The sequence below is a fragment of the Cicer arietinum genome, chromosome 1 (assembly GCF_000331145.2).
Source record: "Cicer arietinum cultivar CDC Frontier isolate Library 1 chromosome 1, Cicar.CDCFrontier_v2.0, whole genome shotgun sequence".
Taxonomy (NCBI): Eukaryota; Viridiplantae; Streptophyta; class Magnoliopsida; order Fabales; family Fabaceae; genus Cicer; species Cicer arietinum.
Window position 1 is genome coordinate 4,455,364 of NC_021160.2, and position 21,787 is coordinate 4,477,150.

Consider the following 21,787-nt stretch of genomic DNA (forward strand, 5'->3'; position numbering starts at 1 on the left):
AAGGTAAAACGACCTAGGAATACCAGGGGAGTATATACCCATTGCACTATGCAATGTTCTTTACAAGATTACTGTCGCACATCGTGCGCCCTTATCAAAATGCTTTTGTTTTTAATAGAATTAGATTATGGCTCGCGCGCTGCGCGGATATTAATTAATTAATTAATTTTATAAGTTTTATAAGTAATATTTTATGTATTATAAATATAATTATCTTATAATATTATTTTATTGATTTGTAATAACTGAATATGATTAGGAAAATTAAAATGAGGGAAAATCATGTTTATCACAATCATCTAATTTAATTTTAAAAATATTTTGTAAAATTTGTATCATAACTTATTATATAGGATAATTGTTTGACTCGTTGTACTTTGATTATTAATTTATTTTTCAAACATATAATGGTATTTGTATTTATTTGACGATTAAAGTCATTTCAATAATAAAGTTGATTAAATTATCAATAAATAAATTATGGTTGATGTTTAATAAATGGTTATAGAATATTTAATAGATAATAATTAATGATCAACATAATCTATTTAACCAAATGATTTGACTCAACTGATTAATCATTTTCAATTAAGGACAAATTGTTCGAGAAAACATAAATTTAGTTCCTGACTGAAACAAATCAGATTTTATTTACCTCTTAATCGATTTCATTAATTAAGTAGTAAAAAAGATCACAACTTTATTAATTAAGTATTAAAAAAAGGTATAATTAACCCTCATGGCCATTAATTGAAAACTTTAGAGAAATAGAAGTTTCTATTGAGTTTAGAAAATATACTCTATATTTATAAGATTCCTATTAAGAAAAATTGTGAGTGTAATTAAGATAGATAATTTGTGTGGCTATTATTAATCTATCAGTTGTTTAAAAATGCATTCAATGTTAACTTTTCATATCCCAACACAAATTAATAATATTAATGAAATCTATTTAAAAACTAAATATTGCAAAGCGTCTTATATTTAGGGGGAAAATGTGGTGCACTAAATATTACAAGAAATGTTGTCCAAACCTTTAATTCTCCAATTTTTCTATTGCTGCATTGTTATTCAAGGTTTGACAGGAGAATTGTTACTTACCATTGACTATACCCTGTTTCAATTGTTTCATCATTTACTTGCACCAAGGCCTAGTAAGTCAACAAAGGCTCATGAAATATCACAAACAGAAGTCTCTGCATACTCGGGAAACATATTTCATCAATCTGAAAAGTACAAGGACTCTATTTAAACGATTGAAACTGTAAGGACCAAATCACCAACCTTTCGAAGTACAAGACTAAAAATACTATTTTAGGTTTCGTTTTGTAAAATCATGTAACATGGGTTATATTCCTTGGAAAATTTTAAATCCCATGATGTAATTCATAATCTTGTTATACACTCAAGTTTATGCAATTCATAATCTTAACACATCTAATCAATTGAATATTTTTCTTTTTGATACAAAAATTTAGATGAGGGGAGGCACACCTCAAATGTCAACTCCATCAGTTAGCTTGAGAGTCATCTTTATGTTCATTGCAGCCAACTCTGCTGCCAAATATCTAAATATATAAGGCATAGCGACTTTCTCCATGCCTTTACTGCTTTGGCAAGCATGGCAAGTGACTTTTCTTGGAGCTCTTGCAGGGGGTAGTCCCCCAATCTCTCGCACTGGCCGCTTTCGAGGCTGTTGGAATGTTGTCGTAAGCATGCTTCCACAAATGGAGCACACATCAGCAATGTGATAATCAGAGCAGGTGTGGAGCCTATCATGCAGAAGATATGCAGCCCCGTGTGCAAGTAGAGAGTCGCGTTCCATTTCTCCAAATCGTATCCCACCACCACGCTTTCGTCCTTTTATTGGCTGCCGGGTGACCTGGTCAATAGTGCCTGTAGATCGAACCTGTACAAATTACTTGGTATTAACAACAAAGTTAATACATCATAGTATGTATGTTGCTGAGAAACGTTACTTACTTGGTATTTGTCTGAAACCATGTGACGTAGCCGCTGATAATAAACAGGTCCAATAAATATCTCACACGTCAGTTCTGTTCCATAGACCCCGCTGTACAAAACCTCACATCCATGGTAATTAAATCCTTTCTCTTTTAGCATAACACCAAGCTCATCAACAAGGGAAGCTGACTTGGATCCAGACTCCTCATCATCTTTCTTCACTGAACTACGAAATGGAGTTGCATCTTTAAATTTTCCATGTAAGCTGCCTCCCTGCAAGAAGAAATTATTATTAATGTGAAAAATTTTGCTAACCAAGGAACTATTGTTAGAAACACACGACATAGACATAGCCACACTAAGATACAACACGTTGCTTGGACAATGACATATTTTTCACATGAAATTAGAGCTACTTTTATTTTGGGTCTGCAGAGAAAATAGTAAAGAAACTCAGACACAACTGTGAGGTCTCGGAACATGGTATCCAACCTAACAATATTGACTTCTACTCTAGGAAGGCGACTCTACTTACTGGGTTTTAGGACCCGAAAATGGATTGTGTTACCCATTCTACGAGAAACAAGAAAATGATTGTGTTATGTTTACATGGGGTCTTTTGTTCTATATATAGATTGTGCTATGTTTACATGAGGTCTTTTGTTCTATATAAAAAGCTACGAGAAATAATGTATAGTTGTCAACAATCTAAGTACAGCTGTCACTCTCTGAGGTGGTTACAGTGACAGGTATGATTAAAGGAAAAAATATAATGCTGCAAGGACTAGAATAACTTTATGTAGACGAAGAGAAAATCCCACCATATTATATTTATTTCTGCATATCATCAGTTCTTAATTCAAGGGGCAACACCTCTTTTTTTTTGCATATGTAAACAGTCCTATACTACAATAAAAATGAAAATATTTTCTTCATTACTTTCTAAAGGTTGTAATACCTTAGCAGCAACAGATTCCAAAAGCATAGCAATCGTCATCCTAGAGGGAAATGCATGAGGATTTATAATGAGATCCGGACGCATTCCAGTAGTTCCAGAAAATGGCATGTCAATGTCTGGCCACAACTGAGAGCAAACACCTTTCTGTCCATGTCTACTGCTAAATTTATCACCAATGACAGGGTTCCGAGGATGTCGAAAGCGTATGTTAACCTGCTCCAAAAATTAAATGCATAAGCCAACACTAAACAGATCAAACTTAATAAAAAAAGTTATAGAGATCTACAAGTCCAATAAATAATAAATGATAGCAAACTATTTAAAAAGATCAAGAGAAACTACATAAAACTATTCTAGGTATAAGAGAATTTCAAGCCTAACTCATCCTTATTTCTGCAAATCCTTATAAACTCATTTAAGGTCTTATTTCTGTTTAATGTGCAAGAAATACAACGAGTTGTGGGAGAATAACATTATCCTTTCTGAACCCAAGAGTAACCAATGAGGATGCACTAGATAGAACGGATGTATACTATCAACAAGGGATGTACATTTTCAATAATGTGGCTGGGTCATCTTCCGCAATAATACTTTGTTGAGGTGTATATAGGGCCATCTCAAACATTTTGGAGGCCCTGTTCAAACTTCAAAACTTAGGCCCATAATACAAACACAAAATTCAAATTATTTTAATTAAACTGTCATTAATATCTCAAAAAAACTTCAAATTAATATTAACCTTCAAGCTAATTAAAAAGAGTCATCTTTAAAAAACTTGAGGTCCTGTGCAGTTGGGCTAGGAGCCCTACGTGTAAGGGGAAAAAATTGGTCAGCCATTTCATGAGATGCCATAAAATTATTCACAGAATTAGAGAAAGAGAAATATTTGGAACACTTGCTCTCTTATTTTGGTAAAATTAATGTGGATCGCATACTTTGGAAATGGGTCTCACATAAAGTGGTGAAACACATGGATTTCACCCAATGAAAGAGGGCATTAGAACTTAGAATTAGTGTTGAAAATAGAGTGTTCATAGCACTCCTCATAAGATAAATACTCTTTTGCATTGCATTGTGCAAGACACGAATAGAATGCCATGACTAAGTTTTAATTCTTTGCAAAAAAAATTAAAATAAGTTAAATAACTCTAAACGTTCTTTCATTACGAAAATCCAAGTACATCAAGAAAAATCATCAATGAAAGTAACAAAGCACCTAAAACCTAAGATACGACCTACACAACTCGGACACCACAAATGTATACCTAAATCCATTAGGTTTAGCATCATATTTGAATCGTAAGAATATTCAGAATAATGTTTTCTACAGTAAATTAGAGAGAGGATAAATGATTCAGGACATCAATGAAGAACAAGCGAAGGAAGGCTAAGTATCATCCTTCAAATTACATCAACAAAAGTACAAAAGGAGAAAAAGAAGTACCCAGCTATTCAGTTCTTAGCCTATCAAAATAGAAAGGAACTCAAAACAAAAACAGGGCATCAACAAATAAATGAGACAAATAACATCATTAAAACATAGAAGAAGATCATAGTGAATGTTTCAACTCACCTTATTTAAATTCTTCTTAGTTTTGGTGTCAACAGCAACATAGTCAACATAAACAGGTTCAGAACCCTTTTTTTTGAAGAGGTATGTTTTATTTGTTACCTCATTGTAAGTGCTACAATAGGGTTCATCTGGCCATATCATCTGAAAGTGATAAATTCAGACTTCTTGTAAAGAAAGTTGAAGTTAGGAGGGAAAAGAGAGAAGAGGAGACAGTAACAAACCTGACCAACATGTGGAAGCCCATCTGAATCAATCGAGGGACAAGGTTTATCTAGTTTACTTTTTCTAAATACTCTTGCAGATTGGTCTGACTTGCCGCCTTTCTCTGTCAAGTCGATAGTTTCTGTCTGCCAAAATAATTGTAGAAGCAAGTTTAAGGTCAGAATTTAAAGCATGAAACCTAGTCTGTATATCCAAATAACGCCAAAACTAAATATCAGCATACTATAGTCAAAAAAATACATAAGTACACACATACATAGTTGGTGTTGGAAATGTTACGATTCGTGAATGTAGGGGTGATTGGGTTGGGTTGTTTTTGGCCAAACCCAATACACGAGCAGATCAACTTCATTTGGGTTTGGTTGAGTTTTTAACCCATGATTTTTACATCAAACCCTAACCAAACTAACCTGATTATAAGTGGGCTGGGTTGGGTTTGCGGATAATGAAGTTGGTTCAGTGGTCCTGAAGGTGCCTTCAAGTAGTGCTGCACTACCTGCAGCCAGAGCACTTAATTTGCCCCTGGATTGAGGGCTGACCTAGCATGGAAACATTGTGTTTCAATTGATGGGAATACAAGTAAAGTGTAAATATTGCGAGAACTTGTTCAGCCGAGGGCACCTAGGAGAGAGGGACGTTGCAGCCAAGATGCTTCACAACCGAGGGCTTTTGTTGATCCAGATTAGGCCTTAGGGGAAATACTGTTTCTGAACCAGGTAGCAAAAACTGACAGGGTATATTCACGTGTTTAGGATTGCAATCTTACGAGTAAAGATGTAATTTTGACAACATTTTCAAGACCCATGGCAATGTCTTGAGATGACATTCAAACAATACAAAAGGGGGTAGAAAACTTGGGGAAACAAACAAGAATGAAGTTTCAATCAAAACATAATTAAGAAAACACTTTTTTTACAGAATGTAAACAAATTGCTAAAATTTCAAAATAACAAGAAAGCCCTTGCATCTTCTCACAATAAAGTGTCATGGGTAATGACTCAAAAAATTAATTGCCACTCATTCAAATCAAGAGAGCTTAATTAGTTGTGTTCGGTATCAAACCTGATATATTTGTCCATGAAACATTCCTCGTTCCACAGATGACTTGTTTAGAATCATGGCATCCTCCATATCATATCTGCATTTGTTAACAAAAGGTTATTGAAAATAGCACAAGGAAGGATAAAACTACAGCTGCCCAATAATAGCAATTACCCTGTATATGCCAGAACTGCAACTATAGCATTTGTGCCTGATGGATATTCATCAATACTGTATTCAGAATATGCCCTTGTGCGAACAATGGGAGTCTGAGGAGTCTGAAAATGCCCCAAATATTCAACTTATTGTAGTCAAAAGTAGGAAAAGTATAGGTTATGGTGTATCATAAGGGATACAACTCCTAAAGAACAATTACTATGGATGTTTACCAATCTGGTTTTCAATATAAAAAGGCCAAACCTATATCGATCTGGAACAGAAGGTATGAGCAATTTTAATCAAGCCGAATTGAACAAACCTGAAGATGATATAACTTTTGATCTGCACGATGTTGAATCGTTTGTGAAGAAAATCCCATTGTTTGCTTTGCCATCTAAAAAGAAAAACAAAAAAATCAACATATAAATCTGGAACTGAAGTAGATATGGAGCCACCTACACACAATTAAAAAGATAATCGAACCTGACACTGGTACATATTACGTGGACTCTGATTATGATCTGACCATGGTGTAAGATTACCAACTACACTTAGCATTCCTGTAGGATGGATTTCCTCATGAGTTGCAGGAAATGGACTTTTTCTTCCACCGTCTCCACCATCGGGACATCGTATCTCCATAAAAACCTGAAAAGAAATATAAAGTTGACAGATCCCCAGTTGAAAGTTCTATTTTTCATAACTGCATTTACATAATTATTTCCTAACAATTATATGATGCACAAAAAATATCTATATTGACCTGTTCAAATGGACCAATGAGTTCAACATTTTCATTGGTGGAAGGAATAGATAAATTTCTCACTGGGCGAACGAATCTTGAAGGGGATGTGAAAAGGTATAGGCCAGGATATGCTCCACCCATGCTCAATGGAACATATCCGACTTCCATATCATTTGGAATCTGCATCACATCCCATGATATTTAAGTCAACATCAGGACAAATATATTAATAGGGAACAAAAGAAATTTTGACAGAAACAAACCACTGCAGCAGATGAAACTTTGAGTTCTCGAATGTGAGCGACAACTTTCTCAACCTCGGTGGAAGGGATAAAACCGACAATACAACCATCTAGAAGAACAGTAAGAACTTCGGGTGGGCCAGGTAGAAATATCTTTGGCAATGATTGTGTCATTCCAATCTCAACTAAAATGTTGAGGATAGAAAGTTTAATTTTAAAATAATCTTTAATATTTCCTTCAGAATCATAGAATGACGTAACCCCTGAAATGGAGAAGAGGGAAAAAACAGTGAACTATGTTTTTAATTAAGAATGACATTACCAGTGAATATTGTTGCTAGTCAATAAAAATAACGTATAAAGCAAATTGGGAAGTAATATATTAATTTTTTTGCAATACAAAGGTAATTGAAAGTGTATAATGAGCAACAAGGTTTCAATTAGACATTAAATATATTTAACACGTGTTATTTTAGACGCAAGAACATGTCATGTTTGTCTACATATCAGTCTCACGGCCCACCTTCATTGTTGGATTGAGAGAGAATCTGAGTAGAGAGAAAACAAGGTGATTACACCATTTTCCCTCCCTTAGAAGAGAGAATAATAAGAAAATCCCTACAAAAACAAATCTTCCCTACCACTTGTGGAAATAAAATAGAGAAAATGGGAAAGCAACTCTCCATCCCAATGTAATATAAATCACCTATGATTTTTTGTTTCTTTTAAATTTGCTTCATCTATTTTCCTTTCTCTTCGATTTCTTTCTTCCCAATTTCACTCCACATCAAAACCACCAAAAGGTGTTGTTTGCAAGGATATAAAGCTATGGTTTAATGAACAAACTCCATTGAACCATATAGTACGTGTTCCCTTACGTATCATTCTAAATGTGATAGAAATGATAATGAACCTTTCTTTCACTGCATATAAATTTTTCATCCACACTTGTAGGTAAGTATTTGACACAAACAGAGCAGAACAACCTCCGCTTTTCATATGTACCAAGGTTGTCAAAATAAAGGCAATTTCTACCCCTATCTGTTTTCCCCATTTCTACCTCTTCCCAACCTTTCTCTTCTCCTATTACTTTGATTTGGACTTACTTCCCAACCGTTGAACAATGAATGAACCTTGAGTCACCTACCTCTCCAATTCAATTTCATGTTCCTCTTCTTCAGAGGATAAATGCAAGTGTAAGAACACAAGGTGGAAAATCTAAAACATTTTCTGATATCTTTAGCTGTGACCAAGGCCTATTCTCGGCCTATAAATTTTTACCTTAATTCCGAACATACATATAATAGAATTGGTTTATAGTCCTCAAAATAATTTTTCATCTATTTAGTCCTTCTAATACATAACTGTCACCAGTCTTCAATATGGAAGACTAAAGTAGGGTAACAAAAGGACTAACTTGGTTTAGAGCTATGATGAGTCTAGGGACTAATTGGGCAACAAAAATATGACAGAACTAGTGTGACGACACCCTTAACTTTTGGAAGGACCAATTTTAGGATTTATCCTCTTTCTACAATTATTAAGAGTGAAAGACAAATGAAATAAATAAAAGAGGGTTTGGAAGAACGACAACTTACTACAAGTGCGGGTCATATGATTCAACAATCCACAGGGCTCCCCATCAGGTGTGTGTACAGGGCAAAGAAAACCCCAAGATCTGTTCATTTGAATGGAAAACCCTTTTAACAAACTGTAGGTACATGTATATTATGACAAGATTGCAACATCAATTGATTATGTAAAATGTACTAACTCGGGCAATAGCTTCCGCACAGTTGTAGTACGAAGTCCGGCAAATGAGGATCCTCGATGAACAGCCCGAAAATGTGAGATAAATCGTAAAAAGTTTATCCTTTCAGCCTGAACTGTATATCCTGCCCTCTGATTAAGAAAAAAGTAGTTCGTGAATATTTTACAGGGGCATCAATCTAAAAATAACAAGAGACTTAAAGCAATAAACATTCAATTCTTTGATTAATTAGCATTGAAATCAAGTAATATTTAAAAAATAAGTAATACAATTTCCTCAATATTTATTTTAGGCAAAAACGCAAGAAACCACTATAAGCTACAAGCCATGTTCAGAATATGTCCTTGCAATGATGAAACTCAACAGCTCAATTCCTTAAACTTGTCAAACTGAGCATGCTGAAGTGGTTCATTTTGCACTACTTTTCACAATTTGTTAAGGCTTTTATATATTGTCAATAGTCAAATGTGGGTCCGTGAATTTTATTTCTTTTATATACTGCAGTACATAACAATCTGTTATTTTATTCATTAAGCAAATTATAATTAGAAAGTGGAAATGCAATTAATTAAATAATTTAACAAATGCATAAATAAAGAGACCAAAAAATACGGGTAGATGGGCATTGCACAAGTGAAGTGATATAGCATAGCACCAATGTTTTACTGAATATACGAATAATTTAATTACTGAACATAGAAATCACACACAATACACCAGTACACTTTGCTGTTCCAGAGACCTAGTCTCCTAAAGAGAATATCCTCTGCCAAAATACAGAATAACCATCCTATCTTCAAAAAATATCAATCCAACAAACACATACTTAAAATTAACTGCCATAAGTTATTTTCTAATCATAACTGCAATTGAAAATCTAATTCCTAGTTATAGTTGTCAACAAGAAGTTAACTCTAATGCTCCCTAGTACACCTTCCAAATGGGTGGTTTGGCTCGTTTATAGACCAATGGTTCAAACCCTTGGATCCCTTCATGAAGGAGTACAAAAGATTATCTAGTAATATCCAATGACATAAGTGAAATCCTACAACTGTTAATATTTTATACTTCCGAGACAAAGAAAATTGGCACCTAGAAAATACAAATTGAGATAAACTAAGTACAGGATCCATACCTGATGCAGATCCAGACCTGTAGTTGTAACTAATCTTCCAGTTTTCAACATATTTTCAATTGCTGTACTGATTCCTTTTGTATGATTTTTTTCCAAAACTTTCTTAACGTCAGCAACTACAATACCAAATGGTCAAAAAATTACACACAGCAATAGATAACAATAGGAAGAATGCACTTATCATTTATGGTCACAGAATTATTCCAGAACTCGTACAATAAACAATAACAGAAGTTAAACAGAACAAAAATTTAACCACGTAGAACAAAAGGAGAGTGCAAGGAAATAACATGTTGCAAAAGCCAATAAACATCTACATACTTCTGCCAAACTCAAACGTTGCTCCTTTTTTCTCTATCTCGTCCAGAAGCAGCCTTTTTCCCTTCTGCAGCCACTCTTCTAGTTTTTCCTATGATCCACATCAATAGATGCAACAAATCAACAAAATATACAAAACCCAAGTTTCAATATCTGTGTATTGTTTGTTAAAACAAAAACAAAACTACAATGTACAAAAGTTTATATAATATAGCTCTTTAAGCAGATGATAACATAAGCCTTTTAGAAAGAAGTGATGAACATTATTCAAATTTTTACACATAACTAACACTAAGTGAAGGGGGAAAAACATTAGATGACAGCATGACCCATAGTATCGGTAATGCATCTAACATTTAAAATAAATACAAGTGATTCCATCTCCAAAAGGACTAGGAGAGGATATCCGCCAAAATGTTATAAAAAAACCACCGAAAAGTTTGGAGGAAGGGCCTCCACAAAGCCGCCGCACAAGGTGGGGTTGAAACAGTTGTTTTGAAATGAAAAGATAGGAGGGGCCTATTTCGTTGTCATTCAAAAAAATTGGGTGGAATGATAGAAAATCCAGAAACAGAGGGCACGGATACTTCAGGATCAATGACCATAAACTCCAAAAAATCTCGAGTTTTACAAGATTTTCACTGTTGGGACAGCTACAGCCTCTATTTCACTACTTTAAATGTCTATTTGGTAACACGAATAGACTAAGTTATAGCTTATTAAATTAGCTTAAAAGCTTGTTTTATCAAATTAATTGTGTTTGCTATCAAGCTTTTCACATGGACTTATAGCTTTTTTGAGATGCTATTTTAACTAGCGATTGAGCTTATAGCTTTTTCTACTTTTTTCCATTTATAAGCTTATTATTTTAATTTTATTATTTTTTTATTATTTTTGTAAAATATTATATAACTACCCCCACTCACCACTCACTCACGTTAGTTGTTACGTTCTTTGTAACTTTTTTTAGTAAACTCTTTGTAACTCATATTACTACTAGAGAACAATTTTTATTAAAGAAGTATCTTTTACCAAGCAAAGCAATTTGATTAAGGTCATTATCGTTTTTTTTTAAATAAGATTTTTGGCCCTTTTATCGGCCACATCTGAATTTTTTTTATCTTCCTTAAAATTCACAAACAGAAAAGACTAAGGAATGGTGAGCGAGAGAGCAAATGTGAGAGAGGAAGAGAAAGGAAGGGAATTTGCTCCGAAAATTGAGATTTTATTTTTAAAACCTTTCTTTTAATGTATTCAAAATAAAATATATCAAAAATAAAATAATTATTTCTTTTTTTGTCATTTTATATTAAAAAAAGCTAAACTTACCAACTTTAATTTCAATCGACTAGTTTTTCAACTATAAATCATCAATTATCAGTTATCAGCTATTATCAATTAACTTTTCAGCTATCAGCTAGCTTATAGCTGAATTTTACCAAACAAAGCCTTAGTGGCACAACGTCCACTGCTCAACCGCAAAGCAATGGCCTTTGGCGTAGCAACTTGGGCCTGCTACGCTATAACGGCCACTAGGCCGCTATTGACTACAGAGAACTAACCATTATGATTAACTACACTTTGGCCCATGAAAATGACACTTTGTGAAGTAGTGAAGGTGGCTACAGCATTGGCAAAGGTAGCAGCTTTGGTGGCAGTAACAACTGTCACAATAGTGGTTGTGTTAGGAAATGTAGCAGTAACTGTGGTTGGCAAACACATACAAGTGCTAATGCTATTACTTCAAACATGGGTGGTTATTAGAAAGTATGGCAGCCAAATACAGTAAACGTGAGAGATTGACTGTTTACTCTATCCGAACTCATATTTAAGCAAAAATAATCAATCGAACACTAATTAAGAATGTCAGTTAACTTCATTTAATTTTCTTGATGTAATAAAAAAGTATAATTATATTCATCAAACTACCCTTTCTCTTCATTTAATTTTTTATGGGAATTTGTTTCACGAAAATATTAATTGAAGAATACTTATAATGCTAATATTAAACATGATAAAGTTAGTTAGAATTTGCTTATACTCAAGTCCACCAATTTGAGTATGTAATAAGGAACTTCACCAATTCAAAAAGGCATAACTGACAGTTGATATTTAGAAATTGATAGCCCAATTCCATTTTAAACTTGAGTGCAAACCAATTTCTAAGTGCCAAATGGGACCAGAAAAGAAGTTTAAGCATCTGCCTTCAACAGAGAGAATTGAGGCACCAAACCAATGCAAGTATATGCAATCGATTCAACAACCTGATACTGAACTACGATTGAAGTTATCCAAATTCTCAATGTAGACGACATGTTCTAACTACTATTGATAAAAAATATATTTTGAAATTCGATTAAAGCTTTATACCTTAAGGTAAAGTGTAATCAGATGGCCAGGGAGTAAAACCTCCTGATTTTGCAAGCTATCAGGGTTATCCGGTACTGATGTCTGATCTATAAGTGAAAAAAGTTTCTGCAACATGAAGCTGAAGGGGAGAAGAAAAATCAAATACTAGACTGTGGAAAAACAGTACATAGATTCTCTACCAAATATAATTTATGTCCATAAGAAACAACATAGTGTGACTAATTAATCAGAATCATCACACAGAAAAGGAAAGCAACGAACTAACATGAGCAGATTGAACTTGTCAAAATTGTTGTCCAGATGAACAAGTATGTAGTCCCTCAGAACAGCATCAGCCACCTAGAAAATAAAGGCACTCATGAAAGCACTAGACAGAAATAAGGGCAAACAAAACCTTTCCACCAATCAAATTAATCTTATAAATTGCAACCTCCTTGCCAAGAAATGCCTAGACTTTGCTGCCTTCTCTATTTTGAAAAACTACCACTCCCCTCCTTGAGATAAAATGTCACATTTTGGATTCATTTTAATGTACACCAACTGAGACTTTGATGATATGAGGTTTTGAATCACCGGGCTATTGGCTTTGGGACTTAGTAATCAAACTCTTTGCCACTAGGAGGCTCATTCACATTAGACAGTACTAAAGTGAAGCATCTATTAATCTCTCAGGAGAGGTCAGAGTGTAATTTTTTCAAGAGGGAAGGATGTTGAGACTTAACACTTCACAAGAGAGATGAGTGTAATTTACCCTATATGACTGATCAAATAAGACTTACAATATGATGGCTTTCATTTTTTAGTCCTTGCAAAATAGGTTGGAAATGCTCTCCTGAATTTCAAATAAAGAATTAGTACAAAAAATATGCAAATTAATCAAGAAAACAAAAGAACTTGAAATTACGTACCAATATATTGTAGACATTGAAGACGAGTGAAAAGAGACAAATCACGAACTTCATCTAAGATGATTTTTGCCCTTTCACCAACAAGCTGGGTTCCTACAGCACCCTTTCCCTTTTCATACTTTTCATTATAACAGCTCGTCAAATTTACATAAATTTCTCGATCAGTGGTGTCAATAAGGGCCTGTTACAAATTATCAATAGCACCATGAGCAAATCTTTGCACAACAACTAAAGTCCAAAACCAAACAAGGGGAACATAAAGGGATTGTTTAATAAAATTAAAAATAATTACCTTCAAAACAATGCCCACAGGAAGCATGTATTCTCTTCCTAGTATCCTGCAAAATGATAGTATGATGAAACATCTTCTTAAACCTAAAATAATAGCCACTTTACTATGGGAGTAGAATGGGGCATGGAAGATGGTTTGGATTAGGCCTTTTAGATAAACCAGACTTCTTACCAGAAACCAAGTCTTGCACTCCCATTACGAAGGTAATATAATTTTATTGATACTGAGGTTTGATCAGCTCTTACACACCTGAACAATTAAAATATAAAGCATGAAGTATTCAAAAGTGAGGAGCGAAAAATTATAGACATTGTTAGAATATTAGAAAATATCTTATAATATCTTTTATATTATATTAGAGTATCTTGAGTTATTTTCTATGACCAATTTATAATCATAGAGAATCTTAGAATATCTCTTATTATTATTATGATTTATTCCTTATTTAGGATTTAGTCTATGTTTCTCTATAAATAGAGATTAGTATTGAGTCTATTGTAATCAAGTAACCATTAAGCTATTATCAATAATATTCAAACCCTTATTATTTCCTCTCCTCATTTTCTCTAAAATCCCACAACTTCAACATGGTATCTAGAGCCTATTTCGATCCTCCTTGAACAATCTTGTCGTTGTTCCGCTGCTAAGTTCCCAACAGTTTGGGAATATAATCCTAGTTTCTCTTTTCTAGCATGATCATTCCTTTTTCTGACTACTATCACTTCCGTCCACAATCGTCGCTGCTGCCCCGTCTGCTACTGCCGTTGCCGCCGTTTGCTGCCGTTTGCTGCTGCTGCCTGCCATCGCTGCTAGAAAAGTTTTCCGAAACAACCACTGTCTCTCCTGTTTTGGATGCATTTTCTCACTTCGGTTGTCGATTATGGCTTCGTTTCATTAGAGTCGCGCTGCTTCCTCTTTGGTGTTTGTCATGCAATTTAGTTCTTACTAATAGATTACAACAGTGGCTTCTATTCCCACCGATGATCATTCCGGTGGTGTCCCTTTTCCCACTGATGAATCATATTAGTGATGACTTATTTTCCCATTGATGATTATTCTGACGATGTCTTTTATTTTTATGACTCACACTTTAGCATGACAATTTGTCCCAGATGCACTGGCCCCATCTTTGTCCCAGATGTACTGGCCTTGCCTTTCTCTCCTTGAAGCACGCCTCTCCAATATTATTGGTTTAAAGCTTCCAAATGCAGTTTTTAGAAGAACGGACCTCGCTTTGTTCAATTGCTTGCCATGAATTTCTCTCAGGCTGATGATCATATCGGCTATCTGGCTAGGCTATATTTATAGCAATTCTCTCCGACTTCACCTGCATCCCTGAGTTGCTTTTCCATCCTTTTTATTATTTTGCAGAGCAAAACATTGTTTTCTTGTAGCAAGCTAAAGCTTAGTAAGCTTTAGCTTGAGGGGGAGTGTTAGAATATTAGAAAATATCTTATAATATCTTTTATATTATATTAGAGTATCTTGAGTTATTTTCTATGACCAATTTATAATCATAGAGAATCTTAGAATATCTCTTATTATTATTATGATTTATTCCTAATTTAGGATTTAGTCTATGTTTCTCTATAAATAGAGATTAGTATTGAGTCTATTGTAATCAAGTAACCATTAAGCTATTATCAATAATATTCAAACCCTTATTATTTCCTCTCCTCATTTTCTCTAAAATCCCACAACTTCAACAGACATCAACATGCTTAACATTTAATAACATAATTTCTACAAGACATGATGAATAAACTAGTTTAGTTAATGAGTTTCCATGCATATATATAATTTAAATCTGAATCTTATATAAAATTTATAATCTGATTTTCGTATAATCGGGCAAATGAAAAACAGTATTCATAGGATGTATAATTCGATCAGTGTTGTCAAAATTGCAGCCACAGTGGCACCATGGCAGACTGTGGTGGCAGATTTTTGTATTAGTATGAGTATTAGTATTAGCGTAGGCTAAAAAGGTTAAAAATCTAAAGATGAATCATGTAGATACTTGGTACAAGACTCCACTACACTATGAAATATTCCAAAAAAAGACCACGTCTCTAACCATTTAGTAGAGCAAGGCATCTTCATAAACCTTATATATGTAAACATCCAAGTCACTACAATTCGTGATACAATAATTTAAAATAGCACTACCAGCAGATAGAACAAACCTAATAACAACTGCTTTATCAGTATATCCTTCCCGCCTTTCACTAAATGAACTGCGCACCGTACTCATAGGCTACAACATTTAACAAACCAGAGAAAAATTGATGAGCAACGACAAGAGTTTGACAAATTCATTATTAGCCTTAAAACTTGTTCTTAGCTCCAGTAGTCAAGTACATGCTTCTGGACTAGTATAACAAATTTCAACTCGTGCAGAAGCTAAACTAAGCATACAACTGCTCTGGCTCCTCCCTTAGGAAAAGTATGTGGATGAGGGGAAAAAAGATTGCTTACATAATTCCGTTTCGGCATAATTAAAAGTCGCATAACTCTCTCAAGGCCATTCAAGATGAAGTAACTGGAAAGGAACAATGTATGATAAAGCGGCAGTCAATCAAAAAGTCAACAACATAAACAAAATAATTGGGCACTGAAATAAAGAAAGGAAAGAAACAAAACAATGAAATTGAATAATAATCAATGCTAATAAAACAATATAATTTTTCAAAACCTTTTCCAGTAGAACTGTTATGCTGATTCAGTATTGATTCACACTCACTAATAGTAATATATAGTATTATTTAATCGTAATCTAACATCATATATGAGTAGGACACAAGTTTAAGTGGCATAGACAGGGTCCAAGAACATACCCTCCCACTTCCGACGCCTCTTCCTTGTAGGACACAAGTTTCTTGGGAGAAGCACCTCTCAAGTTGCATAACTTAGACTGCATAAGTGACCAGTGAGCGAAACAAAACTAGTCATATTGATAATTAACAGCTAATTTTATACCATTTTTACTATAGTTCCCCCTTCCCAACACTTTTACTTCATTAGAACAAAAACAAACAAGAAAATAGGAATCAATTGTAAGAATAAATCGTAAAAAATGCAAACAAATAATGAAGGTCGGACTATTTCATGAATTGTGAGTAATAATTAAATTTTCAGCATTCATATATATAGTAATGATTATTTTAAATAGTGTTAATTATTTAATATGCATAAAAAAATCCATGATAGCAGTCAACCCACTAAATGGATTTTGGAGTCAGACACTATCTGGGAACTGGGATTGAAAACTATGCATCCTTTTCCCACAAGGTGGGGTCGGCATCAATGATCAATTAATGCTATGAAGTCATGTTATGTGTTAAATCTGAAGACAACATTTACCTCTAACACTAAATCTCTCTTAATGGTTTGGCCAATGGTTTTTGTTGGTCTCCCTCTACCTCTATCTATTTGAGACCACATTTGTCTAGGTCTACTCTCTTTAACAAATTTTTTACGCCTTCTCCATGAATATGCAAACATTAACCACCTAAGATTAAGATGATTCTATAATTTTCCCTACCATTGGGGCCATTCTAATTTTCTCTTTAACAAGTGTATTATTAGTCCTATCTTGTTTGTTGTAATTCCCCTTCCATCATAACATTGTCATTTCTATGATACTAAGGTCCTATTCGGCAAGGTCAAACTAGTGGATAGCTTATGGCGTATAGTCATTTTTATTGCCATTATCTTAATTGAAAAAAATTAAACACTAATTATAAATATTTTTTTGTCCTTTTTTATTTATCAATTAGTTCAACCACTAATTTTACCAAACTATTCACTTCAAATTCAATGTGATAGTTTATCCACTATAAGTTATCAACTAGATTATCCACTATACATTCATCCGGTATTTGCTAGCTTATCTGTCATCCGCTACTTTTTACCAAATAGAGACTTTAGGCTATGTTTGGAGTTTGGAGGAAAAGGGAAAGGAGGGTTTTGAGAATAAAGGAAGAAGGAAAGGGAAGGGGGAAGATAAGTAGTTTCTCCACCTTGCATGAGATTTTATTTTTCTTCATTGGACTAAATCCCTCCAATATGGGGAACTTAAAAAAATGCATTGGATTAGGGCTTTTCGAAGGTTTTGGAGGATCTTGAATAAATTTTCAAATCTATTATTTTTCTTTATAACACAAATTAAAAAAAATTATAAAAATATTTCTCATAAGTATTTACATCTCATTCCCTACAAAAAAACTCTCCGCAACAAAAGAGAGAGATTCCATTTATCCTATGTCCTCCAAAGCCCTCCCCTTCCCTTTCCCTCCTAACTCCCAAACAAACCTTAGTTTACTTTCTTGTCCAACATTCAGTGCGATACAACATTGAGAGGCTTATCGTTGTGCCAAAATAAATCTCTAAACTTGAGAAGTAATTTTTATCCCATATCACACTCAAAGAATTTCTCTATTTCATTCATCCTACTTGGATCCTATAGGTGGCGTCCCCTTCCATCTTCTCATCATCACACCACTTAATATTACAAAATAAAAGACCATTTAAAATATATGTAAATATATACTAATCAAATGCATACTTACAAATATATAAACCACCCATAATAATTTAGTCTACATGACAAGCAAAACAATATCACATGTTCCAATACTCACTCCTAGTATCATCGAATTTGACTAAACTTATCATAAGTATCATAAAAACTATATGAAAACTATATGAAAAATCACAAAAGTCTCATGAACCAAAAGTATCATAAAAACTATATGAAAAATCACAAAATAACAAACCTGTAGCATTATGGGAAACTGGCCAAAATTAAATTTTTCTCTAACAATAGGCCCATTGTCATATTGAAAGCAAAGTTCTGCAGTGAACGTCCCTGTGTATGAAATTTTTGCCTGCCTACACTGAACGAAAGAAAAAAAAGTGCACAGCACAGAGTTAAACACTATCAAAACAACCAAATTTCAGAAACTAGAGCATTAAAAATTTGAAACTTACTTCAAATGGATACAAAATATTCCGCGACTTTGAAAATCCTCTCTCCTTCTGAGGCTCAAATATCTTCGGATTATCCATCGAAAGTAAGATCCAAGTTAAGAACAAACACTAACTCCATCAAAAGCATAACTATAAATTAATTAATAAATAAATAAATAAATAAGAATAGAAGAAAGCATGTTTGAGAGGTTATTGATTGAAGTATAGTTAATTGAAAAAGGATATTTTTAAGCGTAGTGGGTTGAGTAGGATGAGGAACTTCAAGAGGTTTAATGCCTATGAACATGGTTTTCAATCCAGCATCAATCATATGATCGAATGACTCTATGTGTGGCTTCAAAAGGTCTCGCAGAGCATCGAAGTTGGCGTCATCGAGTGAACTTCGATGACCCGGTTTTTTAATCACCATCTTTGCAACTCTACTGTGACTGTGACGATGTTCAGAAAATGAGGAATTAGGGTTTAGTAACAGAGCAGTTGATTTTGGACAGTTTCGGAGTTCGCGAAAAAGATGAATTGCAATGAGTGGCCGCAAGGGTTTATTTGAGGTTTAAGAGAGGAAACATATTCATCCCAAAATAAAAGAAAAAACAAAGATCAGAGACTATTAAGTAGGAAATAAATTAGGGTTATTTTTAAATGTGATTTTTAAAAGATTCAGTTTCACACTACTACAGTGTTATAAGGTCCTATTATAAATATAAAAAATACTTATATACCAAGATTCAGTGATAATAATATTTGATTACGTAAATAATAATAATTTTTTATTATGTAAATAATGATGAATTAATTTCAAATGTTCTTTAACTATATTAAATTAATTAATTTTATATAAAATATGTATCATGTATAAATAATTTTGTTAAATACCAAATCATTTTTTTAGATCACCACGAAAGTTACACTCCATAACAAATATTAGAGGAAGAGAAGCATTCTTCATGCACAATTCTTCTAACCACAATATATATTTGGCATCTTTACGACAACACCAATAAATGTATTTGATTAAGAAGCTTTTTCTTATATTATATTAGTTTATAATTTATTCCGATATGATATGCTATTTGAACATGTTTATAGTTTTTTTTTATACATTATTTTAATCGATTTATAGCTTATAATTTTTTATATTTTTTTTATTTATAATTTTTTTATTTTTATATAATATAAAATAATTATTTCGTTCAATCATCACCCTTCCAGCCACTTGTTTAGATAACTCAACTAGTATGTTTTCTATTCGGTGAAGATTCTTTAATTCCTTACTAAAATAACTCAAAAAAAAAAAAATTTTTTATGTTAAACTGTAAAAAATAATTGAATTGTATTGTTTTTACAATTATTATTTATACACGTGAAATTTGTTAAACTTTTAAAAAACTCTTCAAATTTATGTTTGTATTTTTATAAAATATTAAGAATGATGTTTCGATTGCATATATAAGTATATGGAAAAGAAGAAAGCAAAAGAAATAAAACGAAGAAAAAAATAAATTGAGTTGAAAAAAATACCTAAAACATTGAATAAAAATGTTACTTTTTTTTGTTATTTTAAATTAAATAATTTTATTTTTTATGTCATTTTTTATTATTAAAAACTAAATTGATCAAATATCATCATCTATCGATTAACTTATAACTTAATTTCACCGACCAAATCTTAGATAAAAAACACATGTGGCAAATCATTGTTCTTCTCTCCATCATTTCAATTAGCTTCAATCTATAATGAAATATTATTGTTGTTATATTGTTAAATGTGATTAAATATGTGTTCATAATTTTAATTTACTATTGCTATTTTATAATTGAAATTTTTGTGATTTATTTTTTCTTCACTCTTGATCAATTAACATTGTACTTGTTTGCAAAATATTAATGTGATGTTCTTGTCCAATTAGCACTATATTTGTTTGCAAAATATTAATGTAATGTTCTTCTGTTTTGAAATATCTAAATAGCTAAATCTATTTGTATTTGACTTTTATCAGTGATTTTTCTTTTTTATCATTATTTTTTAAAGAAAAGACTAAAACTAGTTTAAAAACTAATTAATTTCAAATAATGAATCAAACTATTAATGAAATTCAATTAAGTTGAACATAAACACGTCTACCAAGAGCATGTTTATGCATTGCATCCACAACCATTTTGCAATCCAATTCGAACAAAACATGATCAGCTTCCCACTCATGATCCACAACCATTTTTCGACAATATTTCCTTCATGAACAATTAATTATATCTTGGTCTATAAAGATCACACAAAGTTTATTAAACTCTTTTTCATAATCAAGGGTTGCAACTTGTTAAGCAGGTTTGCATGCAACTTGACTTGTGTCTTGAAAATTGTATGCCTTGTATCACTAATTGTGAGAAAATGGGTCCGTTCCACCGTCAACTCGTTCAAAGCGAAAGGCCAATTTAGTTCGCACTCATAATGTGAATTTTTACCATAATTTTTGTGGGTTTCCATAAGGTATAGGTTCAATTGTCATCCCTACCTATGAGTTTACTAGAGTATAACGAGCTCCAGGCAAGTCTAACCGAGTCAACTCAGTTTCATTTCCGAGTTTACAAAAGTTGGTGTTACTAACAAGCTGACTCAAAATTGATATCTACAATCGTAGAATTATACTGTTCCACAAGGTGCTAACACTAAGATGTTCTCTCCCTATATGTGAGAAGGTTGCCAAGAGTTTTCAACCTTTTTATGAGCTTTCTATACATTATGGTACTAAGATGTTGTATCATGCATTACATTAATGTTAGAAAATGATTTGTGATCATCTTGCTCCCTTAGAATATAGTAACATCACACCTAAATCTACAAACATGACTTGGAACATCCATTGGCATTTAATAAGGTAATATAGGGAATGCCTTCTTTTCATTAAATAAGGGGTGTAGCTAATAACAAATTGGTGAACTATATAGTATTAATAACGGTGAGATTGATTCCAAACATGATAACCAAGGAAAGAATGCAGCATAAGAAGTAACAGAATGGCAACTGGCAAGGACACCTAAGAAGATGGTTTAGTCAATAATCCATTCTAAATAAGTTCTCATTTTGAGCAACCAATTGAC

The 21,787-nt window shown here is 33.0% G+C and overlaps 1 protein-coding gene and 1 long non-coding RNA gene across 4 annotated transcripts; one reads left to right on the forward strand and one right to left on the reverse strand.

The window, feature by feature from the left end:
* Nucleotides 1–964: 964 nt before the first annotated feature.
* LOC101496788 (DNA-directed RNA polymerase I subunit 2-like) lies at nt 965–19,283 on the reverse strand. Of its 3 annotated transcripts, XM_004486001.4 has the most exons (28): nt 18,917–19,283; nt 18,692–18,774; nt 18,478–18,597; nt 16,537–16,613; nt 16,178–16,241; nt 15,886–15,956; nt 13,871–13,948; nt 13,700–13,745; nt 13,408–13,588; nt 13,279–13,331; nt 12,765–12,838; nt 12,500–12,617; nt 10,133–10,220; nt 9,812–9,927; nt 8,680–8,807; nt 8,504–8,583; nt 6,927–7,168; nt 6,682–6,843; nt 6,402–6,566; nt 6,238–6,312; nt 5,934–6,037; nt 5,781–5,856; nt 4,718–4,843; nt 4,497–4,637; nt 2,924–3,136; nt 1,984–2,238; nt 1,495–1,909; nt 965–1,226 (listed from the first exon to the last, which is right to left on the reverse strand). In XM_004486001.4, exons 1-27 carry the CDS (start codon nt 19,098–19,100, stop codon nt 1,496–1,498), a joined length of 3,534 nt encoding a protein of 1,177 aa, XP_004486058.1. In that variant the 5' UTR covers nt 19,101–19,283; the 3' UTR covers nt 965–1,226; nt 1,495. The 3 variants fall into 3 exon arrangements, with proteins under 3 accessions (XP_004486058.1, XP_004486057.1, XP_073226010.1); XM_004486000.4 differs by lacking the exon at nt 965–1,226 and having other exon boundaries at nt 1,264–1,909; XM_073369909.1 differs by lacking the exons at nt 965–1,226; nt 13,871–13,948 and having other exon boundaries at nt 1,264–1,909.
* LOC140920889 (uncharacterized) lies at nt 14,501–15,192 on the forward strand. Its single transcript, XR_012163503.1, has 2 exons — nt 14,501–14,691; nt 14,812–15,192. It is a non-coding gene; the product is annotated as an uncharacterized lncRNA (long non-coding RNA).
* Nucleotides 19,284–21,787: the final 2,504 nt, after the last annotated feature.